The sequence below is a fragment of the Archocentrus centrarchus genome, chromosome 6 (genome assembly GCF_007364275.1).
Source record: "Archocentrus centrarchus isolate MPI-CPG fArcCen1 chromosome 6, fArcCen1, whole genome shotgun sequence".
NCBI classification, from domain to species: Eukaryota; Metazoa; Chordata; class Actinopteri; order Cichliformes; family Cichlidae; genus Archocentrus; species Archocentrus centrarchus.
In genome coordinates, this window is record NC_044351.1 from 14,955,781 (window position 1) to 14,982,971 (window position 27,191).

The 27,191-nt window shown below is 40.3% G+C and overlaps 2 protein-coding genes across 6 annotated transcripts in view; both read right to left on the minus strand.

Moving 5' to 3' along the window:
* cntn1a (contactin 1a) overlaps positions 1-17,146 on the minus strand; it is a 75,245-nt gene extending 58,099 nt beyond the window's left edge. For both annotated transcript variants that reach the window (XM_030730542.1, XM_030730539.1), the window contains exon 1: positions 17,001-17,146. The gene's annotated coding sequence lies outside the window, so the exon portion shown is untranslated. The remainder of the gene's footprint in view (positions 1-17,000) is intronic.
* Positions 17,147-22,928: 5,782 nt separating this feature from the next.
* The window catches only part of LOC115782359 (neuronal cell adhesion molecule-like), a 77,496-nt gene continuing 73,233 nt past the window's right edge, over positions 22,929-27,191 (minus strand). For all 4 annotated transcript variants that reach the window (XM_030732502.1, XM_030732503.1, XM_030732501.1 and 1 more), the window contains one exon: positions 22,929-24,616. In XM_030732502.1, coding sequence (XP_030588362.1) covers positions 24,370-24,616 — 247 coding nt within the window. In that variant the 3' untranslated portion in view covers positions 22,929-24,369. The remainder of the gene's footprint in view (positions 24,617-27,191) is intronic.

Genomic DNA, 27,191 nt, shown 5'->3' on the forward strand with positions numbered 1-27,191 from the left:
GTGTGCCACAGTCTGACGCATGCTACATTAAGGTCCATTAGGCAAGATATCTGCTCTATGTTCTGACCAGCCTGTCTCTCCTTTGACCCAGGCCTTCATATATAGGTCAACACTGGCATTCAAGTGACTGATATATGTCAGAAGCACAATACTGCTCTTTTTAGGTTTGGGCATACGGTCAGTCAGGCCCCGCAGCATTATAATATAACAATATGCAGGACAAACCAGAAATCTAAAGCGACATCTGTTGTTCTCTTGCAGCATCGCCTCCTATGGATTCTGGAGCTCTTAGAGGAAGGGTCGGTGAGTTGTTCTCGGCACTTCAAAAAGTGTTGACTCTTGAGACGCATGGTAGGGTTTCATTAAATGGGGCAATTTTCATGCTCACTGAACAAAATGCATACAATGCAAAGTGGGTGGCTAAATGCAAAGAGACAGGAGGAAATATGTCTGAAAAACAACTTTTCAGGCACATGTGATAAACTTTGGGTGTCATATAAAGGCAAAGTCAGACTGACATAAATGGAAAGAAATAACGGGTTTATTTTTATACCACATCTTTCTAATAGATTGTGTCGTCAGCAGGGCTCAGCTGGATACAGTCTTTGCATGACAACACCAATTCAAAGGAGAAACCGTTTTAAGATACAGCAGTCATATAGGAGTGAGTTTTAACATACATAAATATTGTTATATAAGAAGAACAGAAACTTAGTTAGCACTGTAATGTGAACAGACCTGCAACTGATAACTTTTCTTAATTAGTCTTAAGTAAAGAAATGCTTATCACAGTTCTTATTAACATATCCAGATTGTTTTATGATTATAAATATTCCAAAAGATAAAAAATGGGGGACCCAGTGGCTCAACAGGCACAACAGCTAACATGTCCTTTTTAACCAGTTGAGGCTTCATCTTTTTTTCAAGTCAATCCCCTGGTTTCTCTACCTGCACTTCCTTCATATAATTATTGCAAAATGCTACAAAAATGGCAAAGACATTTATTTAATTGAATTTAATATCATATAGGACTTAGCTATCCAATATCTGAAACCAGCAACCGTGGACATTAGTTACACTTTTATCAAATTAGCTGCTTATTATTTACCAGTAGACTGACTTTCCAATTTAGCTCCAATACGAAAACAGACAAACCAGAAGAATGATGTACTTATAGTGTGAGTAGCTTTTTAATGTGACACAAAGTGAATTCAAATTACTCCTTGTATCAGGATTCAGACTGAGCCAAAATGAGTGTTTCAAAAACAGAACAGTGAAACCAATACATGTGATGGTAACACAGATATTTACACCAGCGGCATTGGTGAAAGTGGGGGTACCAATTTAGTAGCATCTCTAATAATAATCCTGGCTTTTACTCACATACACCAACATACTTACAACAACGCGGAGCCAAACCAATAGCAGCAAATTGAGTTCCTATAGCCTTATGGCAATCTTAGCCCTAAGATATGAGCATTTCTTTCTGGAGTGTAAAAATAAGTCTGAAACATTAGCAAACAAGTTCATAGCACAGAACACAGGTCCCATGTTTGCCAACTGTTCTGTCAGCTTGAAACTCCTTCTCTATCTTTCCCTCCCTCAGTGTAGAAAGGTTTAAAGAGAAACAACTACAATCTTTTTTTTTTCTTGCCACAACAGCAGACTAGGAAAGTGGACAGTTTCCAATGAGAGTTATAACTGTACATCAAAAGGACTCATAGAAAACAGCATCACCAGATTACTCCTCCTTTCTCTGTTCGTACATCTCACTTTTAGGCTATTCTGTGTTCATTATTCACATGTGCTCAGAAGACTGCGTGAACAAGCTGCAGGTGAGATCTGAGCAGGGGAGTTCTGAAGTGGGGCTATTAGCAGAGACTGTTGCAATTTTTGTGTGATGGCTGTAATCTTTACCTTGTGTTGCACAAGTTTGACACAAAGAGGTTTGACACAAAGTCAGCTCACAGAGTCCTCCACTTAATTTCTGCATTTTTCTTCAGGTTTGACAGAAACACCCAGGCAATCAAAAGTGCAAGTTTGCAGGAGAGTCCAGTGTTCCCTCACATCAATACTTAAGTGGACCTTTTTACAACCAGCAAAGGTTATTATGAAATGTCCCACAAAAATATACCTTTCAAGCACACAAGGGCAAAATGACTATTGAGGTTCAATGTAAGTCAGTGACCACTGCAGGTGAAGCAAGGTGCTTATTACTGCAAAAGATAAAGCGATGCCTTTGTGGATGTGAGTGGAACACCAGCCAATCGCTGATATTTATAAATCTATTCACACTCATCATAATACTCGGAGCAATGTCTGGGAAACAGAAACCAGCAGGAGCTCAATCGATGTTTGTTAGACGAGCTTTGGTAAAACAGAGTCAAAGACAGTGGATCAAAGTCAAAGTAGACTCGCTGCTCATACCTTAGTATGATTCCTATAATCCACTGACACCAAAGTAAGTGATTACAGTGTTTAGAGTCTCAATACGTTCTGACAAAGCTGACTTTTTTCTAGCTCATTCATGCATGTTGAAGGCAAAAAAATTTAAAAAGTGGTAACAATTCCTTTGGTCATTTGTGTCCAGTGAATTAGCAGCAGTGCAGTTAATTATAACTGCAGGCAATTACATTCAAAAAAGATTTAGCAGGTGATTGGGTGAACTGCTTATTGCTGTCCTTAACAGTCCTCAATAGGATGTTTATTGGTCTAAACCAGCCGACCTGACAAGATGAATTATCTGATGATCATGATCTCACAAGTCTTGTCCAGATGCCTCATACAGCAGGGATTTACTGACAACCAGCAAATCATAGTCACAGTTTTTAGCTTTAATCAGAGTGGGTGTTACTAGCTCTCCTTCACTCAAAAAGATATCAGACTCACTTCCTGATTAAAGAAAGGATTTAAATGTTGTTCTGTGATTTATTTTCCCCACTTCAATTTACTACACAGAAATCTGCCGTTTACTGCACATTATTGTAATGTACAGTAATGTGCAGCCTCTTAATCACTGAGCAATTATGAGAAGCCTCTGTCTGCATTAGAGTCTGCACTATAGGTTTGTTTTTATTCACAGGTTTTATTCACAGTATTATAATATAGACTGATAATAATCAATCAGTTAGTACAAATACAATTTATATATGCTCATGTACTTCTCAATCAATGGTGGGTTCCTGAAGAATTCAGATTGGAAAGTCAGGAACAGTGTGTCTATATTTGCCAAAATCCAGATCCACTTTTATTATTTCTCTATTTTTTTTTTTAAATTTATATCATCTCTGCAGAATTTATCCCTGTAGGGGAGCCCACAGGCACAGTTTCACTCATATTCTTATGTCAAACTCCACAACTCCATCAAGACTGCAAAAGAATAAATGAAAACAGGAAAAGCAGACACAGACAACAAATTCATGCAGAGGGTGGATGTGCTCAAGCTTTGGGAATGATAATTTAATTTGTTGAACCCATTGTGGCACCCACTGCTGCTGTAGCTTTGATGCAAAAGCAGTCCATTTGCCAAGGGCAGCACTGCACAATTTGCAGCTTTAAGACACCAGGACCTGCAGAGATTTGTTTACTTCTAATATTTCCTATTTCCATATTTCTCTCCAATGCTGATGGATGGATGACAGATTATTCCAGGAATTGAAAAATAGAGAAGCAAATCCCTCGGCACTCACTGTCTGAACAGCACTGGTGCCTGTTTGTCTGGACCACAAAAAGAGGTTGGGGAGAACACACATTCAGGCCTAACAAGATCTCTAGTGCACAAGACACATGCTGAGTTGTTTACTTTGGTGACTTACCACTTAATGATTCATTAAACCAACTCAGACTCAGTGAATCCCAAATGAAACATCATAATGCCAAGTTGGGTAGAAATGTAAACACCCTACAATCTTGCTGATAAATAAGTAATTAAAAAGTGAATGAGGAAATGGAATCCACATAAAATATCCCTCCTCATATGATACTGCATTTATATGATGAAAGGATTTTCCTAAGATGAAAGATTTTTCTTTTTGAAATTTCTCCAGAAGGATTCCAGGGTCGAACAGTTCAAACAAGAAGCCCATACACCTCCTCCAGAGTTTAAAGTAGACGAGACAAAGCTGGCTTTATGATTCTATTGACTGCCATATACTGTATTGGTCTGTGCCAGAGCTTTTAAGCAGCGGCATGGATATTCATGGCTGCTCATCGGGAAGTCTTCCCCTTATGACTTGTGCCACTGCAGGCTCTATAGTCTCTCTCAGTGAGTGCATTTGTGAGTGCAATAATACTCCCCAGTGACTTGGCACTCGAGCACCCTTTCCTTGAAAACAGTCAGCATGAACTCTTATTCAAATTGCTAGAAATTTGAATAAAATAATAAAATTGTGGCAACTAAGACATGCAATATTTGCAGGACATCCGCCATCATATAGCCTACATTCACGTCCGGCACTGTGTCACTGTAAACATACCCACTCACTTGTGTTTACTGTTGAGCACATGGCCACAGTCAGATGGCCTGCTGGAAAGCAACGTGTGTGCCGACTGACAATGAGAACAGTCTGGGCAAAGACCTGAGTCATTTGGAGCCTCTTGGCCAAGTCACACCATGTGATCATGGCTCACAGCACAGAACAGGTGCCCACTTAAAAACAACAAAAAAAGAACACAGAGAGCGATGCGTTAAAAATAAGTGCTCAGATCAATGTCAGACTACAAGGCAAAGATAAAATCTGCATTAAGGACTAAAATCTTCATACACAAAATCGGTACATGATGACACTAGTTGGCTATGTCAGCACGAGGAGGTGCAGCTGTGTGGGAGCTTTCTGGCGTTCAGATCACCAGATTATCACTTTACATAAGGAAATCATCTCTTCCCTAGTGCAAAGCTGTTTGCGCACAGTCCAACTGCTATTAAAGATAAGGCTCAGGCATCCCACGCAGCTAGATGCAGCAATTCCAATCAAGCTCGCGTTCCCTCAAGTAGCAGCAAAAAAAAGCACTAACCTAGGTTAAAAGACTAAATGATGTCTCAAACAAATGCTTCGTTTGACTTGCTTACATTTCTGCACACCTACATTTTGCTGGGGTTTTATTCATTCTCACGCAGCAGCATATTTCTTATGACTCATATGGACTAACAGCATTTATTCAGCTTTTTCTGGCTGCTGGTATTTATATAACCCATAATTACCCATAATAGTTTATTCAGCAGAAATCATATTTCAGGGAATTCATATAAAATGACAAAAAAGAGAGTACTGTTCAGTTCATAATCATGAATCATGTGCTATTCGTTTTCTTAGTTTGACATGTTAAGAAAATTGATCTTTTTTTGCTTTCTTGCTAGGGTTACTTAATGAGAAGTTCAGTACCTGCCCTGAAAAATATGAAGCTGGAAGCTATAAATCTGGTTGGTTATAGTGTGAATAACATGTGATGCATGCACTCAACACAATAATCCCCCCCCCACCCCCACCCCCCAAAGTTATATAGGAGAGCAGTGTTTTGGATTGTTTGGATTGTCTTGTTATCCTTCACTGCAGGGGAATTAAGAGAAGTGCAACCCCTCATCTTTCCATCCATTGTGGCTACAATGTGTTTTTTGTGACTGTGTGTAGGGGATTGTATGTGTGCTTTCCTTACTGTGACACTGTGCCCTTCACTCTGTCTGTCCTCCACACACTGTGGCCTTGTATGTGCAGCATGAGTGGAGCTGTGTGTTGCAGATAAGAGTCAGAGTATTGCAACTGTGGGGTGGGGGGGTGGGGCACGTGTGAAAAGAGCACAGGAAAGAAAAGAGGATTTAGTCGTCTTTCTCCCAGTCAGATTCACCTCTGGGTGCCCTTTCCTCCACTCACTGCCATTACATCGTCCTCATGAATAATCTAGCCAGTGACACCGGCGATTCTACTGACACATTTCACAAGGAGGCCCACGCATACAGTATGGAAGCTGTCCACTGCTGTGTCCTAGAGAACTATGACTTCCTTACTGTGCGTGTACGGACTTATTTTTTACTCATGATGCGAGAAATATTTTCACTCAGACATATTTGCTGAAACCTCTCTCTGTCTAGACAGACAATAATTAGCTGTTTCTTCACCTGTTTACCGCTCATTTAAATTCCATTACAGTAAGGCTGAAATGAACAACAGTAGAAGAAAAGATCTTTAATTAAACCGCTGACTTCCCGTACTCTGTCTTTCTTTGCATTTCTCCCTCAACCCCTCTCACTTGGATGACTTACACAAGCAGCAGTCTGACTCATGATAATTAAAAAAAGAGGCCGTGAACACCAAGACTGCATGTGTTATTTTTCATGGGGAAATATTAGCCACTTAGTCTTGGGGGCAATTTGCTGTTGCTAAGGAAAATGTGAGAATAATGTCAGCAGCATGAATTAGCAGATTGCAACAGAAGCTCCTGCAGCTACAAACCCAGCCAAGGAAAAGAATCTGGAGGATAATTAGCGCACAAGTTTCATGCATAAGTCAGACAGATTCCCCAGAATGCTGGGTACAGATCTGAATAATGATATGCCAACTTAAAAGAACAACTTTTGTTCAGGGACATTTTAGAGCACTTTGTCGGAAGCTATTAGGGCTTGTGTATTGTACCGCTAGTGCTTTGAGAAAACATGACGCAGGTTGTTACATCACCTTGTGAGTTTGTGAGCCAAATGTTACAATGTCATGCCAGTGAAATAGTGCAGCCCTGATGTGTCAGCTGGCACGGCAAGGACTTACACAAAGAATACACTCCTTGGGCTAAGAAAGACTGCATAAGCATTCTTTGACCTCTTTTATTCACGCTCATTAGCTATGCAGCGAGAGGGCTGTTTTTGAGACCCTTTGAGAGGATCCAGAGAAACCAGGTCTGTTAGTGTGAAATGGAAAATCAACCTGTTTGTCAGTCTCACCTACGCCGAATGCTAATGCTGCCCACATCAATGGGCTCTTCATGCAGAAATCCAGCCGAGGACCTAGGAGCTAGGACCAGTAAAGCACAACCACAGGGCAGCACGGCGAAAGAGCCAGTGGCGTATCACAGCCCACAACAGCCACAGCTTTTATTTGTGGTTACACTGATCTAAGGAATGGAGGTAGAGCTCCAAATGTTTTGTTCTGTTCTGTTTCTCATAATGCCCTAAACGCCCCCTCTCCCACAACTGCTTTTCTCTTCCTGCCTTTTACATAGCTTAAGAGCAGGACAGAATAACAACACACTTTCTAAAAAATTCTAAAGTGTTAAATCAATACAGATAGGCTCCAGTGAAAATAAGCGTATACACCCAGCCAATATACAGCCAGGTGGTCTGAAAGGGAACACAACACAGCATTATAACTTTGAGTCGATCCTCTTAGTGAAGATCTCTCTGTGGGAGGGAATTACAGCATTCAGCGAGTGGTTTAAACATATTTTTGATGATGGATAATTTAAAAAATATAACATAATGCACATACAGATGTGGTCAAAAGTTTACATACACTCATCATGGGCATGAGTGTCATGGTCATTTTGGGCATTTAATGATTTCTTTGAACTGTTCTTTTTCCAGGCAGGTTGCGAAGGGACATTTAGCCAAATATTAGTGTGGGCGTATGTATACTTTTGAACCTGTGTACATTAGAGAAAATCCAAAATAATTTCAAACTTGTGCACCTGCTTCTTGCTTTTCTTTTTTTTAAAGTCATTAAGATGCATGTGGTTCAATCATTCCAGCCTGGAAAAAGAAAAGAAATTATTAAATGTCCAAAATTACCATGACATTCATGCCCACGATGAGTGTATGTAAATTTTTGATCTCAACTGTATTTACAAATGAAACTGAATAGCAATGGAAATGGAAATGGAAAACCATAAATTATATGAGTGTAACATGACTTGGGTAACGTGGAAAGTCTAAGCAATAACACAGCAGCATACAAACAGGAAGATTGAATAATGGGCATACCAGTAGCGCTTGCTGAGGCTCCTAGTGCTATACTTCCCATCTCTGCCAAGGGTAATGGGATTTCTTAGGTTTAAATGCACTTCACTCACTCTGTGTAGCCAATAGGAAGCTAAACTATTGATCTACAAACAATTTAGCTGTCCAGCTGTCCAGAAAGGGGAAAAACAGGACACCCATAAATGTATAATTAGGTTTCTCAAGAGATCAACTGCTTCAGTATTCACTCCACATGCCAGGAAGCCTATGCCTCTGCACTCTTTCTGCCATTAGCCTTCTATTACTTACACCTCTACAGTCCCTCACCCAGAAGTTTAAGGCCCAGTCAGCTAAACAACTAAGATGCATCTAACCAAGGACAATTTCAGTGAATGTAAAAAAAATCCTCACTGACCCTCTCATCTTCAACAGGCCACTGTTGGAGATTTCATAGCTTCAGTTTAGTATGCTGCCAAGGCAACTGTGCATGCATCATCACCTTGAGGCAGCTTATAGTCAGCTAGCATGAAAAATGGCATATAGCGTACATGAAAGGCAGTGCTATATGCTTGGAAGCATTGCAGGCTGAACTAGCATGCAGATGAATTTGAGTTCTTGTCTTCCACACATGCTCCCAGCACCATAGCAACAGGCCTTGCTCAAAGGCCCCAAGATCAGCTAGGCCCCACCGAGAATGACACTTCTTACCTAATTGGAGGGGTTCAGTCCACCATTGGGCAACCTCTTTATCCTCAGTACTATAACATAACAGTGCAAGCAACTAAAGTAAGCTTTCACACGCTCATAATGAACACTGATTAAATAGGATCGGTGTTTTCCCAAGAACCCGTCCCCAGCAAGACATCCTACTCCAACAAGAAGCCAAAAGAATTAAATGTTTCAATTATTTACTTAATCTATGTACACTCGTTTCATTTCAGCTCAGTCTGAGAGTACTGCAGGCATTTGCGTTTGTGCTAGTTTCTCTCCTATGATCTGCCGATCCCTTGAGTGTGTATGAGTCTGGTTCACCTTGTCTGTGTGGGAGAGAGTTGGAGTGAAGCATGGAGGATAAAAGAGGAGAGATAGGGTGAAGATAGGGTTATACTTTTTGCATGGGTGAATGCCCATAAATTCACTTTGGCCAGAGTGATGAAAATATTTTAATCAGAGGGTACACGTGAGGTGCCGTGCTTTCGTCCCCATAACCTCCAATTTGTTGTGATTGTGATAATCTGTTCATCCAACTACAGGGGCGCCAACTATGCATGCATGCAAGTGGACTTCAAGCGTAGTGGAAAGGTGCAGCATTCTGTGTGCACACGGGGGTATAAATGTGGCCTTATTTGATGACAAGTTTTAGCCAACTGTAAGTGTCGCAGTAGATCACCAAATCTGTCAACTTATGGAAAGCCATAACAGTAAAATTCAAATCCTCAAAAAATAATACTAATTTCTGTTCCAATGTTTTAATGATCCACAACATCTCTCTGCTTCATACCAAAAGTTATTCATCCTTTCTTCTTCACAAAGTGTCTGTTTCCTTATGATTTGCAATTCATTCCATGGTTTATAACAGTGACAGAAATCAAAATCTTAACAAATTAGTAATTTACTTATAAAGAAAAAGTTTTTCATTGTAACCCTCTGGTTGAAATCCCAGAGAACACATCAGACGCACTCCATTGATTTCCAAATTGCATGAAATTGAAAGTCATGTCCAAAATAGCGCATAGCGTTGTTTGGCTGCACAGCTTCTCAGCAGCCCTGTAAATAAAGTATCTGACTACACCTACAAAGGTGCGAAAACAGATGGCTCAAGACTCCCATGTGAAGAGTGAGTCCAGAGTGTAACATAATATTTCTGCTCAGCGAAATGTAAAAGGGAGCAATCTGAGACTTTAAGGAGTGGTTTAATTAAGACCCAATTACAATAAGATGACTAACATTGACTACTTAATTAGGAAAAAACTGTCCTCTAAACAGCCTCTGATCAGCCACTGAACCTTGCAGTGTTATCACTTATATCTTATTATCACTGAATACTAACCACCTTAGTACAAGCTATAAAGAACCAAGCTGCAATGAACTATTTGATGAACCTATAACTCTTGATATTATTGCATAAATTAAATGTTGCAAAGATAGCTAACGGTTGCCCCGCTAATAAGCAAACAACTTTTTTGGGCTGACACCATAATGAAGGAAGACAAATATTAACTGAAATAATTTTTAAAAGATTGTGCTGTTCACAGGAGCAGGCATTTGTAATCTTCATCTCATTGACTGGATAAATCCCTAAAGATTTACTTTGATTATGAAGCCTAAAAATATCTCAGTGAAAACCAAGTGAAACATTAGAGAATAGACGTGAAATCTTGACAGATTTAACCTAGTTGCAGATTTAAACTGCTCTTAAATGTCGCCAAGATCATCAACTCGCTATAAAATCTATATTTTATGAGAAGCAGATGGTGTGAAACTAAAGTATGAAGACTCAAATTGCAAAATTAGCAAGAAGAAGAAGAAGAAGAAGAAACAGCCTTTATTGTCCCACAGAGGGGAAATTTGGGTGTAACAGCAGCCGCAGTTATTATAAATATAAATAAAAATACAATAATTTACACTATTAAGAAAAGAATATATATATATATATATAAAATCAACAAACAAGATTAACCTTAATACTACTAATAATAACACTATATACAATGTACATGATGTGCCTGTGTGTTGAACCTTAACAGGCCGGACTATTTACAGTATATTATATATTATCCTACATTGTGTAGGTTATTGTGGTTTTTGTTGGGAGCAGTGATGGTTATAAAGTCTTACAGCTGCTGGGAGGAAGGATCTGTGGTAACGCTCCTTTGTGCATTTAGGATGCAGCAGTCTGTCACTGAAGGAGCTCTCCAGCTCAGCAACAGTTTCATGCATGGGATGGGAGACCTTGTCCATCAGTGATGTTATTTTGGTCAGAGTCCTTCTGTCTCCCACCACCTGCACTGAGTCGAGAGGACATACTAGGACAGAGCTGGCTTTCCTGATGAGCTTGTCTATCCTCTTCCTCTCAGCTGTAGACAAGCTGCTGCTCCAACATACTGCTGCATAGAAGATGGCTGATGCCACCACAGAGTCATAGAAGGTCTTCAGGAGTGTCCCCTGCACTCCAAAAGACCTCAGCCTTCTCAGCAGGTAGAGTCTGCTCTGACCCTTCCTGTAGAGCGCATCAGTGTTATGAGTCCAGTCCAGTTTATTGTTTAGGTGAACACCCAGGTACTTATAAGAGTCCACTATCTCAATGTCCACTCCCTGGATGTTCACCGGTGTCCGTGTGGTGGGTCTGCGCCTGCGGAAATCCACCACCAGCTCCTTGGTTTTAGCGGCGTTGATCAGGAGGTGGTTCCGCTGGCACCAGTCCACAAAGTCCTGAGTCCACTGTCTGTACTCTGAGTCATCCTCACCTGTGATGAGGCCAACTATGGCAGAGTCGTCAGAGAACTTCTGCAGATGGCAGCGTGGGGAGTTGATGGAGAAGTCTGCAGTGTAGAGGGTGAAGAGGAACGGTGCCAGCACAGTTCCCTGTGGGGCCCCCGTACTGCAGACCAGCCTGTCAGAGACACGGCCCTGTGTCCTCACGTACTGTGGGCGGTCAGTGAGGTAGTCCAGTATCCACTCGGAGATGTGGTGGTCCACTCCTGACAGTTCCAGCTTGTCTCTCAGAAGTCCTGGCTGGATGGTGTTAAAAGCACTGGAGAAATCAAAGAACATGATCCTCACAGTGCTTCCAGGCTTCTCCAGGTGGGTCAGAGCTCGGTGCAGGAGGTAGATGATGGCGTCATCCACCCCGATGCCAGGCCGGTAGGCGAACTGCAGCGGGTCCAACGAAGACGACACCATGAGGCGTAGATGGTTGAGGACCAGCCTCTCGAGGGTCTTCATTAGATGCGATGTCAGGGCTACCGGCCTGTAGCTGCTAAGATCCTTTGGATGTTTGGTCTTTGGTACCGGTACCACACAGGAGGTCTTCCACAGTTGTGGTACTTTCCCCAGCTTCAAGCTCAGGTTGAACATGTATCCCATGATGCCACACAGCTGATCTGCGCAGCACCTCAGGAGCCTGGAGCTGATGCCGTCTGGACCAGCAGCCTTTCGCACCTTGATTTTACGTAGAAATTGATTTTACGTAGCAATACCAATTCAAAATGATAGACTGGTTGTAGTTTGTCATTTTCCCAGTTCATTTGTTTTTTCATCTTATTTGATTAAAAAAATTCAATTTTTTTTTTTCTCATTTTATCTAAATTATGCTCTGAAGTTACCCCAAAAGGCTACAGACAGCTCTTTGTCGCTGAACTGAAACTTCTACTCACTGTGTGTGATAACTCTTTGATAACTCTGATCAATCTCATCCCATTTCCCCAATTTGAGTGGCAGAGGGAGATACCGGACGCGACCTGCTTGTCCAGCCCACATTATCTTAATGAAAATTGAGACATCTGATTTTCAGTGACATCACTGACAGTGGCAGACAGATAAACAGGAAAAACCATTAGTCACTAAGGAACTAATGGAAGCTCAGCACTTCATCATTTGGCAGAACTGCACGGATTACCGGAAGAACACTTATACATCACTTTCTATATGTATATCTTAAAGCTGGCTTATTTTTTTATGTTGTTACAACCAACTGATTAAATATGACCCACGCCCCCTTCACACCTGGGCACATGTGTTCAAGCACATGATCAATAGAGGGTCATAACCACCTCCAGGGGACTACGCCCACAGGGGTTTAAATACCTGGGTCTCTCCACCATTTGGTTGAGAACTGAAGAAGCCTTTCGGATGAGAGGTGAAACGTCTTCAAGAAACAAAAAGAAGTCCAGTTGCCTTTTTCAAGCTCCAGAGACTACTATGACCTGGATAACTGAGAATCTACACAGACATCTTACAACCAAGTCATTTCTTCAAAACCTTTTTCCTCTGTCAGTAAAGAAATAATACCTTTCACTAGGAACTTTAATGCTATAAATAGGCATAACATTTATCAAATCTATTTTTATCTTTAGCAGTGTTTGTTTGTGTAAACCAACAAAAGGCCGTTTAAGCAGATTGCCGCCTGTTTTATCATGAAGTAGACACGCCAGATGATTTAAAAAATTTTAAAAATCATACAAATATAACCCAGTGTAGATGAATGATTATTAATAAGGGGGCACTTGCCTGAAATTACAAATAAGTAGCCCCCTGGAGCATTATTTGATATAATCAGATCCACATGAACTACAGCAGCCTCAGATCAACAGGCAAAACAAACCTTAGAGAGTGAGTGCTCCAAGAGGAAAGACACAGATGGCTAACCTATCCCAGCTGTCACAAGGCGAGAGACAGGGTTCATACGATAGTGACTTGCTGTATTAGATAAGGCTTGGAACTAGTGAGTGAAACCATAACTGAATCAAGTGGAAAAACTGGATCTTTGGTACCAGGGAAGTCGCCCCCTGTTGGACATTAGAAAGAATGCAGGTTCACCTTTCAGCTCCCTGCATACATCTTTTATATACGTTTATGTATATATATATATATATATATATATATATATATATATATATATATATATATATATATATATATATATATATATATATATATATATATATATATATATATAGTATGCTATAGCTTTTCCAATAAAGAGAACTTAACCTAAATGAAGATTTTGTACCAAGGTGTTTGACAGCTCTCCATCACCACCATCAAAACACCAAAAGGTCTTCCTGTACTGACCTAAAGACTTCTCGAGGATTGCGCCTTTGACTGTTTTTGTCCAAATCCCTAAAAAATTAAATTTTTTTTTTTATCACATCAGACAAGAAAATCAACAACTTTGTACATCTGAGAAGACAAAACCAGCAACACCAAAGTGATGCATTGTGATATTGCTTCAGTTCTAACCTGCATGGCTCTTACATCTACTTAATGGCACTACAAATTAAATATCACCACTTACAACATGGTAAGTGCAACTGTTAAGAATCCTATTACACTTATATTAGCTTTATAGAACTGCAGACGTTAGATGGATTAGCAACAAGTGGTGTATAGACATGCACTGTGCTTATGGGTTTTTGCTAGTTTGCTAGTTTTGCTAGTTTGCTAGTTGTCTTTCTATAAAGGATCTATAGGATAACAAGCATACAGAGTCCACAGTGGGAGAATCAGTGGCAGGCTAGTGTAAACTGTATTTGGACAGCCTAGGATGGTAGATGGAGACTGAAGCCCTTTCTCCTCAACTATGAACAGAGGAGAGGCCTGTGTCCAGGCAAACACACAAGACGTCATGTCTCACTGCCTCACTACCGTACCATTAGTGAATCTCGCTATTGATTGCTGGTGTATAAATTGCAGAGCAATCTACTGGGAGCATCAAGAGGACAGCATTTCACGTTTTGTCAGCAAGACACAGAGAAGCACTTCTGCAGTGAAGACAGCAATGAAGACCGGTGTTAGTGCGTGTGTTTTTCGCACAATGTTCTTCATCATAGACTGTCTCGTGTTGCTGCATCCTCTCGGAGGACATTCTTACAATGAGACAAGTCTACAAAATGTAATCTCTTCAGTGTTACTGATAGTGCACTTGGTGTAACAGAACAAGCAGTATCTAGCAAACTTGTCCTACTGCTGCCAAATGCCAGTGTTGCCCATCAGTTTAGTGTCTTTTTGAAAATCACAGGCAAAATCTATCTTCGTCAGTTAGGCTAATGCTCTGGTCCAAGAATTTGTTGCCCAAGGCTTGGAAGGACATCTGGAAACAATCTAATCTTCTAAAAGGACTTTCAAGTCCCCTTAATCTTGGATGGAAAACATCCATGGCTCTTTTTGATGCTTATATATCGAGACAGCAGTATTTTAAGGACATGAGCAATGGACAAAAATGTCTTTGTGTCTTGTTTTCATGTAAGTCTAATAATGTGCTGGACATATCTGCAGTTAAAAAATAAAAATAAAAAATCACTCCCAGACAAAAAAAGACCATTTTTCTCCCTCATTCTCGTGTTCATAAGTTAGATATCGAGCGAAGTAAAGTCTAGATGGGAAGGTTCATGTTCAGGGCAGCTCTATCTTCTGCCTCAGGTGAGGTTCACCTGTCTGAATCGATACATGGCAAATATGTGTGGCTGAGGCTTCAAACCAAAGCAGAAGCACTGTAAGTGCATGCTTATGTCAAGTCATTTCACTGTGACACTAATGGAGGCCGAGGCTGTCTTGTGATGCAGGCACACATCACAAACCAGGAACATCTCACAGGATACTGTGTTATGTAAAAACGGCTCCGTCATGCAGTTTCGCCAAGCCAGTGTGCTGGCAGGGAACAGCTTATTTCAAAATTCAAAACAGACACATTTTGCTGTGGAGCCAAGGGATAAAACGTAAGATGCTACTTTGCACACAGTAGGATAGCCTACTTCTGAACAGAGTAAATTCATTCACTTGGAGGAGATTGTCTATCCTGGGGGGGTGTCCATCAGGGTATCGCAGGATGCATTAACAGCAGCAAGCTTACAAGATTCATAAAGTGCTCCACATGACAGGCAGCAATGGAATCCCTTTCACATTTTGTGCCACATTACAGCTTTGATTCAGCCAGGACACACACTCACACACACACACGCACAGTGAACAATCTTACACCTGAAATGGATGGTGTAAACAAAGTCAAAAGGAAAATTTGGGTCAGAAGTATCTGTGTGCAGAGCCCTCAGAGGTTTTTTTTAAACTTCAGCAAACCATCTGGAAATACACTAATTACACTGTAAATCACAGAATAAAAAGCTGTGGTGGCTTAAAATATCCCAACTGGATGCTTTTGACCTGCACTCAAAGCCATTCAATTGGGCCATCATTTAACACTGTTATGAAAACTATAGCAGTGTAAACATCAATGCATTAAGTGATTCAGTGGGCATGCTGGAAAACACCAGGCAGTCTTAACGATGTCAATTATTTTGCCAGTCCAGAGCCACTGCTGCTATTAACTAAGCTGAGGAGGTTAAAACATTTCCCATTCCATGATGAGCTCCATGTGTATGCAGAATACCAATGCATGGCATAAAGCATCATATCTGGGAGATTTTTATAATTCACTATTGATCAATGCACAGTTGCGTGACTGCACTATGTCACCAAAGAGTGAAATAATATAGACATTTCAACGCCCCTCCCCCCCCCCCCCCCCCAAATGTTGGAGGTCGCCTAAGAAATCTCTCAGAAACCTCTCAAACTCCGTGTCTTTCAACTAAAATCAAATCCGGCGAGTCAGGACGCGCCCATGACACCGTCTCCAGCACCTGACAGAATAACCCTGCAATGGGCCATTACGAAGCGTCACGGCTCAGTCTGCTGGTAAAGATGACATAGCCGAATCATATGCCTCAATCAGCAGTCGTGGTGCTGAAACCGGGACGTGCGTTTTACTCCCACCCCAGATCAAAGTGTTTACAGTCGTCGGATGCTTCCTCTTAATTTCTTGGCTGGGAGGCAGGCTGTAGTTTGAATCATGGGTATGTGTGGCGCTATTAGGCTATGGCCTCTGGCGTGTCTTAATTCATCTTGACTGAAATGTTCAGACTTATTACTTCAGATACGCCAAAAAAAAAAAAAAAAAAAAAAAAAAAAGGTACGAAAAATACATCACGAACCCATCATCGACTGTGTTTTGGGAGGGAAGTGCAGGTCAGGATGTAAAGCAGATGATTTAAAACCAGCATCCCCACCATTCACGCGGCGATCACACTGATCACGTTATCTCTCTGCATCTTACTACGACACAAAATTGCTAAATTCTTTTTTTTTTTTTTAATTTCCGCGTCCAAATCTTTAATAATTCTGCAATGCGGACGGCTGCATAAGCTCAGTCTCATCCGCGCATCCCACTCAGCCTGTTGTAAACAACGCTGATTTCCCAGCTGTCAAAAAGCTGCGCCCGGCTTCTTTTACAAATAAGGTTAGACAGTCAGTTTTCACGGTATCTGCCCAGTACTCTCCTTCTCCTTACCTTGCGTAGCAGGCAACTGCGTCCGTCCGTCCGTCCGTCCGTTGTGTCCTTCAGGATGCTCACACCTGCTCAGCACCGCATCGCCGGGCGCTCAAGATCAGGGAAAGAAACTGCCGGAGTCGCGGTCCTGTCCCCGCTGATTGGAAGGAGGGTTATGGCTGTAAACTTAGGGGGGCGCTAGACCTGCTTTTTCCACATGACCACAGTGGCCCCCGCAGTGAAGCCCAGGACCACTTTCTGAACTGCATCAGAGAAACGTATTAACTTTGTATTCATTGATTTTAACAATAAATGACGGTATAAAGGGACGCATAAAATAAGACATTCTGTTGCCTACTGGCAAGTTTCATCTCTCTTCTTGATTTTGCCTTTGTGCTGATTTTTGATCGGAACAACTTTTATATTTTCTTGAGATTTTTGTTTTTAATGCCTTTTTTTTTAATGGCTAGCTCTAAAGCTTCCACATATCTGGCAGACATAAGCAAATGAAATCCATCTGAAGTCATCTTTGGCTGGCAAGAATTTGTCTCAGTTCAATACTTACTCTTTTAACCCTGATTTACTCTCCTCTAGCTTCTTGGATTCGATTTGTAATAACTGGTGAAAATATGAGGAAATATGAGCACAGATCGGTTTGTTTTCCTCTAATGAACAGGAGGAACAATGAAAGGTAATTTGGTATCATACAAATAGTAGTGTTCTTTAAATAACCCATTTTAACCATTTGTGTCAATGGATTACACTAAAGTTCCCTTCAACTAATTACTGATGACACTGACAGAAAAAAAAAACAAAAAAACTCCTGTTGCTAGGTTTGGTTAACCTCCTGCCCTCCTTGCCATTTCTTACCTGCTGCCAACATTAACCTTCAGTGGTCTCAGTCCCAGCTGGACCAATCTGATACACCTGATTCCCATCAGTTAAGAGCAGCATCGCTCTAGCATTTAGCTTTTTTTAAGATTGCTTGATCTATGATACCTTATCATTTGTTCTGCTTTTGTTGTATCTAATCATTGGGGATTTGTTGAATATTTTGAGACCCGTTTATATGAATAAGCGTTTTTAGTTTTGTTTGCCTTCCAGTAGTAAATAATAAAACATTGATTAATAAATACTCTTTCAGCCCTTCACTGTCTGCAGAGGGAACGCTTAAGTCATCAGTTCTGCATTACATTTAAGGGGTGTAAGAGGCAACAAACACTGTTACAAACTCTGCATCCACATAGGAAACAGTTTTAAGACTGGTTCATTATTCTTCTGAAAGAGGCCACAGTCATCAGGGAATACTGTTTCTATGAAAGGGTGCACATGGTCTGCAATGATGCTTAGGTAGGTGGTACCTGTCAAAGTAACATCCGCATGGATGGCAGGACCCAAGTTTTCCCAGCAGAACATTGCCCAAAGCATCACACTGCCACCACGGCTTTCCTTATTTCCATAGTGCATCCTGGTGCCAGGTGTTCCCCAGGTAAGTGAAGCACACGCACCCAGCCATGTGATATAAAAGAAAATCATCAGACCAGGCAACCTTGTTCCATTGCTCCGTGGTCCAGTTCTGATGCTCATGTGCCCATTGTTGGTGCTTTCTGCAGTGGACAGGGATCAGCATGGGCACCCTGACTAGTCTGTGGCTATGCATTCCCATATGCACCAAACTATGATGCACTGTGTATTCTGGCACCTTTCAATCAGAACCAGCATTAACTTTTTTGGCAGTTTGAGCTACAGCAGCTCGTCTGTTGGATCAGACCACCTGGACCAGCCAACACTCCCCACGGGCATAAATGAACCTTCACTCCCCCCGATCCTGTCACTGGTTCACTACTGTTCCTTCCTTAAATCACTTTTGATAGATACTGACCATTTCCTGCTCCTAACACATCAGCTTTGAGGACAAAAATGTTAGCTTGTTCCCTAATATATCCCACCAAGGTGCCACGAAGGGATAGTCAGTGTTATTCACTTCACCTATCAGTGGTCATGATATTATGCTCGATTAGTGTATGTGGACTTAGAAACTGATTTTTTTAATATGCTTTTCAGATGCTTTGAGCACCACAACCTAAAATTCAGTCCATTGTTTTGAGTCTGCAGCTAAAGTCTCAGACACACAAAATCTTAAATCTTGGAGAGCTAAACTGGTCTGCACACTTCTAAGAAATGTGTGTGACGGCAGCCTGCATATTAGCTGTCAGCTTGTTGTTCATCAGGCAGATATCAAAAGGGCACCTCTAATAATTACAGTCCAAACATGAAACCATCTCAATCCCCTGGGATTAGATCTAAATCTTGGATGTAAACACAAAACACCAAATAATAATCTGCTATGGCAGAAGCCCATAAATAATGCAGGAATCCTTGAGAAGGAGCAGGGCAGAATTAATTGAAGGACTTAGCCTCACTGGCTAACATATCAAAGAAGTTTTTTTTTTCTTCTTCTTCTTTTTTTAATGTGATCAGAAACTGACTTTACATTTGAGGGTATGGCCTTAAATCAAGTTGAGTGTCATAGCTTTGCTCCCTAGAGATATGGTTATTATTCAGACTCTTCATCAAGTAGGCATTATTTCCTCTAAGATGGCTGCTCAGGGGCTGCATCATTAAAAACATGACACTCCATAGAAAATCACCAAGGCGAAGGAACTCAGCAACACTGAAGAAATTCATGGCAGCCAAATAGAGCAGTATAATATGTGGCCCAAAAGGATATTATCCTGCATTAGGGTTATCTAAGCTCTAGTTGTATTGAACCCCCAGACAAACACTTTTGTTCCTCTTGCAACATGGCAGTGCAAATAGAGACAGATCCTGCTGGTGAACAAGACTGTTACAAGGTCGTCTCTGAGGTGGATAAGAGGAACAGCAAACACCCTGCTGTCTGGAGGAAAGAATGGGTGGCTGACATCTATCTGGCAAAAGGGGGGGGTGATTTAGCTCCAGTGATCTCCACAGGGGCACATGCAAAGGTAACCCCCACCCATCAACCCCAATACACATGGGATATAGTGGGGGGGTGCATGGGGAATAAGAATCAGGGTGTGGAAAGGTTATTATCCTGGTGCAATCTTAATAAAATGGGGGATGGGTTTTGCTAGAGAAAGTTAATGCCAGATCAGTAGCACAAAACATGCATTTTTATGCAATAAAAACTGTCACCACGTGAGTTCATTCCTCCCCCCTGAGGGAAAACACCTATTTGGATACTCTCATATTCATCCTAGAAGAGGTGATTTCCCTCCTACAGTTGTGGTTTTCAATTTCAGGCTAAACAAACCTACCATTCATGCTTTAAACACTTGGTCTTGACAGATGTGTGCGTGTCTGTGTATGCGCATGTGTGTAAGTGACTGTGTGCTGGCTAACCATTCGTCAGCCATATGGAAATGTCACAGAGTAATCATAAACAATTATCCACCCCAGCTCTCAGAGCTTCAGAATAGGGCAAATTTACATAAAGAGACACAAAGGCTCTGCCATTTACAAAGAACAGACGCCCCGAAGCGCAGCACACACTTAAAATGTATCAGAAACTACTGCTTGATGCTTTTCTAACACCTGCCTTTGATTTCCTTGAGTCTTTATAACTTACATGGATGCTTGTAGACCCTTTAACTTGAGCATCTGGGAGATGCTTTAAAGCTGGTTGCAGGTTGTTTAGAAACCGCCCATTACAACAGTAGTATGTGATGATCTTCTTCCCTATTGGAAGCAGACTTTAGGAAAACATAAACCCAGCTGTAGATCAATTCAAACCAGGCTTTCAGTCCAGCAATAAATCAAAGTGCTGGACACAGAGGGATCTGGGAATGGTTAATGGATGCTATGGCAGACATGCAGCCGACACAAAATGAATCCACTGAAGAGTGGATGAGGAATGGGAAAATGGAGGAAGGGGGAGACTTGAAGCGGCAGGAAGGGGGTTGTGTGGAGATCAGGAGGGTAATGGGGCAGCTGCCTGTTTGATGGTAATGATTGCCAATCGACAGATAAATAATGTGATTCTGCTGGAATAAGCCTCTTACAGGAAGTCCATCTAATTGAGGACTAGAGATGCTAACAGAAAGACAAATTCTTATGCTCTTCGACCCTCAGCTAAAATGTAGGGTCATTTTCATATTGCAATTATGAAAACACTATTCACTAAGGTGACATCCACATGTGGTATTTTCCTTTCCCACAGTACTATTAAAATAGCCAGTTTTGTTGGCAGTTTGCGTCATGTGCATTGCGCATTTCCTATTCAGTTTTTAAATGCCTGTTGCTTACATCAGCCATTGTGTAATTGCCACATATCACTAGATGGCAGTAAAGTCAAGAGGTAAAATCTGTCAAATGGAAACAAATTGACAAATAAGTCCTGTAGCTGAAGGTCATGAGGTCTTTGAGATCACTGCTGCTGCTGCTGCTGGGAGAAAGCCATTTTTTATTTTAAATAATATAGACTTTGTTCCAGTTACAGTTCACGGTGATGCACTCATCTGCAGGTATCCATATTCATAAATCTCTCAGCTTTTGGTCATTGTATGTTTATTGAGTCTGTTTAGATGATGTGTCTCATTTCAGGGTGCAATATCCAACATCACATTTGAAAATGTAAGTGTGTGTGTGTGTGTGTGTGTGTGTGTGTGTGTGTGTGTGTGTGTGTGTGTGTGTGTGTGTGTGTGTGTGTGTGCTGGTTTTGGTTTCCAGAGCTTGAAATCTGATATTTGTCTGGAATCATTTCTTTCAGTAAAGTTTTACATATATCCCAGTCATGTCTACAATAGAAGGTGTTGGTTCAATGCCACCCAACCATATGTGTACCTAAATTCTTTTCATCATGTACCAAAAATTTGCACAGTTATGAGCTGTATATACATTACCAATTGCAGACATTTCTTTCACCAAAATTTGGATGGAAATATTAGATTTTTTTTTTTATTCCACATTTATTTTAAGGTTTAGTTATTAGGTAAGTATCCACAAAACATTACTAAATAACAAGTTGGTGATTCCCCTTTTTTGTATTTTATTTTGCGACCTTTTACAAAAGAGCATGTTCCTTTATGGTACTTCGAATAAGCTTAAATAAAAATCCTTATCAGTTGTGTGAATATCTGTTAATAATAAACATGTTAATGAGGTTATTTGGTTAGCCAGCATCTGATAAGGATGTATTACCTATTAACTAACACTTATTAAAAGGATTTTAATATAAAGCTTTCCCTTTTTTAGATATCTGATGTTTTAGCAGCCTCACCAAAGCAATTTCAGTAGCCAAGTGGATGCAGTCTGTGTCAATTTGTCCTTACAGTGTCATAGAAGTGGCTGCTAGTACTTCACACTGCAGTGTCTTTATTATGTGGCATTGTTATGAGGTGAATCATTAATGGATACATTATGTAGCACTTAACAGGCAAAGACTCAAATTCAGTGTTTTAATGAGCACTGAATTTAAATGCATTCAGAGCATGACTCATCTCGAGAAAGGGCAATGGCAATTTTGAGTCTGGAAACCTAAAGCAGATAGTTATTTATTCATTCATTATTTTCTGTAGCTTGAGTTCCATACTTGCACTAAAAGGAAAAAAAACTTAAATAGAGACAAAGAAAGAGGCTGTTAGTACAAATCTGTTTCTTAAATACAAAAACATTTGCAATACTGTCAGAAAAGAGCATCATTTTAGCAGAATATAGGGACTCAGCAGAACCAATACAAATCAGAATAATATTTGTGCATCATATTGTCATTGTACAATAGTAAGATTATATAACTTGGCAAGCTAATCAGAAAGCAATAATAGTTTGACTGTATATGCAATTTTCTGTCCAGTTAGTTACAGTACAATGTACACTGTGCACAGCAAGTAAAAATGAATGTTTATATATATATATATATATATATATATATATATATATATATATATATATATATATATATATTCTCTACAAATCGCCTATATTTAAAATGGTCCTACCAACAAGTTAAGCCATATCATGCAGTCACTTAGGCTGCTGTGAAAGCTGCCTGTCCCTGTACATTCGATTAAGGTATTTACAAATTCAACAAATATTCTACATGTCCTTAAAAAAAAAAAAAAAACTTGATGCAAGTTAAGAAAAAGAAAATCTTGATCCCATCCAAAGGCCCTCAAGAGCAGTTAGTACAAGCGAGCAACTTTTGCTTAATAGGAGCTGAATTAATGTGCTGTGTCTGCAGCCACACACAAACACAGATATTCATACACTGCAGAAATACTGTTAGGTATTGCAGGCATTATGCACCAGTCACGGTTCTTACAATGTTTTCATGTGATCCAGTGTGTTTAACTTCTTAGAGAAATCAAAACCAGTCCTGTGTCTTAAGAAAAAAAAAAAGGATGACGAGAGTGTATGAATTATTCCTCTTTCCACAGGGTCCTCTTCTCATGCTTATCTTATCCATCCTTGGATGTGACTTCTGCATTTCTACTATTGTCTCTTTTCCAGTCACTGAACACCAGAAAGAGACTTTGCAAGTGAATCACCGCTTTGAAGAAAAGGCACTACCTGCTGAAGGAGCATTGCAGGGACTGAGGCACGCTATCACACCCTCAGCTGTTCCCTACTGGCCTTCAGATCAGGCACAATAAGAGGAGGTCACATGCAGGGCAAAGGTCACGAGGTCACGTAGCATGCCATGCAGCACTTTAGCTTCCTCCTTCATTGGTGCAGTCAACAGTGGCGACAGATGAGGATGTATCAGTGCAACACTCTGAACCATACTGTGTGCTCTGCTCTCAAATTCCAGTTTACAGAATGTTCACTTCATTATATATAATTTTACATATACACTGTACATGATCTGCCTTGCAAATGCATCAAGGGAACTTCATTAATGTAATAGATTACATGAATGTATTGCATTATTACAGATTCTGGTACAAGTTTCTGTGTTGGAAAAAATACATGGAGTAGTAGAAATGTATTGTAGACAATGCCCCCTATTTGAACAGATAATATAATAACCATCAACATAAACAAATATAGGTCAGACAAAGACTGCATAGTCCATTATCGGATTCCTGGTAAGAATGCAATAGTCGTTCATATTAAAGTGTTGATTAATATATGGATTTATGAAGCTGTCATGAACTGTTAAAGTTATGGCTGAGCTACTTTCTTCCTAAATGTTGCTCAGGGTATAATTATCTATGGGTTTCTGAGCTTCATCATAAGCCTTCCATGTGAGAACATAAACATCTTTAATGAGTTTTATCTTTCATGTGTGGAGCTAGGGGTGGACATCAAGCCATGCAGTGTTGGGACAGCCCTGTAAGAGTGATGTAGGGATGGAGGGGGTGCGAGCAGTCAGTGCATCGCCCCATACTGTTCGGTAAAGACCGACTGGCTACACAAAAGAGTTCAAGGAGTTCATGGCTTTTATAGGGGATGGGGCCTCCGAGCTCTCATGGCCTTCAGCAGAGTCCCTGCTGGCACTCTTTCCACTATACTGCCCGATAAAGGAGCCATCCTCGTTGAACTGTCCGTCTCCTCCTTCCCCGTAGTCAACTAAACTGTCGTCACTGTCGTCTCTCTTAACTGTCCCATTAGATGGCGAGCAGCTCCCTTTTAAAGGTTTATGGTCCTCATTGTCACTGAAGGAGAAAATAACATGCAGGCGTTACAGGTGAGATGATGTGACAGATGCAATAAGGAGAATAGTGATCACTTTTTTAGCTGGAGCAAAGAGCCAATTGCTACTTTTACCACAACCTACTCTAAGTTTGGTAGATAATGGCAAAGTTGTTATATAAATATAAATATGTAACCAGTGAATATTTTTGCACAATTAATACATTTGGGTTGCTCCATGTCTAAAAAATGGTAGCCATGAATGATTAGTTGGTTTCCATCAGGCAACAGGGGAATAAAGCTCAAGCAATCACACCCTGTTCAAATTCCCCCTGAAACCAAATATGAAGTGGTACATGTGTTGTTTGACAAAAGCATTTTTTTTCCCAAGGCAGAGGCTATGATGAAAAACAGAAATTCCAATGAAATGACATGACTAAAGCAAGGTGTCAGCCAAATATCCCCCAAAGCAAGCATGACAATAATCACAAATTGGCAAAAATGCATGGAAAGTCTGCAAAGAAAGCTTTCTTTGGGTATCAGATAGTTGAAAACATTCCCGTATACATGAGCTGAAAACCAATGAGATCACAAAGCCATCATAATGCTGAAATGCTCCTAAACTGAAATATAATAAATGGTATGCAAAAGTATTTAAGAGGAATGACTGGAACAGAATAGCCATAGATTATTGACTTAGATGATTTTTCAAAGCACTGCACATGATGAAGGCTTTATGACAAAATATTATGCACGATGACAGCTGTGAAAGTTAGCAAGCATTTTTCTCCACAGTGACCTAATTATCCACTGACCCTCTGCGCATGCTAGACTTACAAAACAATGACCCTCAACCCCATCCTCACCCTTACCTTTCCTGAGAGCTACAGCCCTACGTTAGGATGAAGACATCAATCTGAGATCCCACACAATTCATTACTAGATTTTATATTCCTGTAAATGTGGCACTTTAACAGGCAAATGTGCAGTGTACAAGTACAGATTGAGCTAAAATATAGGATACTCTCCAGCAGTGAAACAAGAACAGCTCAGTTGACTTAAGTAATGCCTTTATTGACATACTGTAAGGTTCCAGCTGAGCGTAATGAAACAGCATGGATATAAAGAATACTCTCACAAAGGCACTATAATATTTGTACACTTTGCCTTGTGATTTGTCTACTGTGTTTTTACAGCTGATATCCATTGGAGAGGTCATCTTGTGGTGTAAATACTACAGACTGGTGGTATTCTATATTTAAAATTATATCAACACTTCTCTGTATACCAAAAGCCTTATTTGTCTGTGCCAAACACTTCCAGTGCTGTCCAAAAACTAATAAAAACACATTCATGAGCCACATTGTTACAGCGGGAAAAAAGTTCCTTCATTGCAATGAACATGAACTCTGTTATTAAGCCAATTCCCATATATCCCATCCTGATGCAGTGCATACTTACAAGCACCCCCCCCCCCCCCCCCCCCCCCCCCCCCCCCAAAAAAAATACACTGTCTTTGAGTCACTATTCCTAGCAAACTCCAGTACTCAGCTATTTTAAGACAATCTTTACAGTTAAAGTGACCTGTTTTTAAAGATTTAAGCCTTAAGTGGGAATATAGAGCTGGAGTGGAAAATAAGTAAATAAGCTGGAGGATTGGGCAGTATTGAGAGACTACTATACTGTATAAAATATCCATATAATAATGTGTCCATAAAATCTAGAATAACACCAATCATAAATTATTATTATTATTATTATTATTAATAAACAGCTACCGGTCTGTTATAAATAGCATTAACCAGCTCTGTCCTCTCACTGTCGACTGCTTCCCTCAAGCATGCTGATGATTTCATAATCGATCCATATGCATCTATATAGATATATATAAACAATATTTCCATTCAACACATTATTGCCTAGAGCTAAATTTCAGACATAATATGAACTCTTAAAACCATGCATATCACATTTTTATATATAATTATCGATATGTATTTATCACAGCATAAAATCCATAGAACAGATTCATGTGTACATAATACAAAAAGGAATATAAAATATAAAAGCAAGACCGTCTTATAAATTCACTTATAAAAAACAATATTCAAAAATGCTAGTTATACAGAATTAAAGTGCTTCGTTTTTCTGTATTCTGCGTGTGATTGGAGAAGCAGCCTAGAAAAAGGATGCTAACAAGCATAGCTGGATAACTGGAATAACAGTTAACAGGAATGATCATTTCAGAGATTTTCAATCCTATCAGGGTCATGTACTGTAAGTAGCAATACACTAGGCAAAGTGTTAATACTATATATACTATACATACAATGTATATGATTAGCTTATTAGTTGGAATGGAATTCAAAGCTTGGGGTCAGTTCAGGATGTGTTGCAAATGAAGGTAGCTTATACTGTTTTTTCCTGACATTTGAAATGTTAAAACATCCTAAAGCATAAATCCCCTGAACCTGAAGAATCCTGCTTCTCAAATGACACCACAATGTCATATCACGTACACACAGTAAAGTCCCACACAAATAGCATCCAGGATGTCCCAGAACCCAGAAAATAAATCTTGTATTTCGCGGTGGCAGA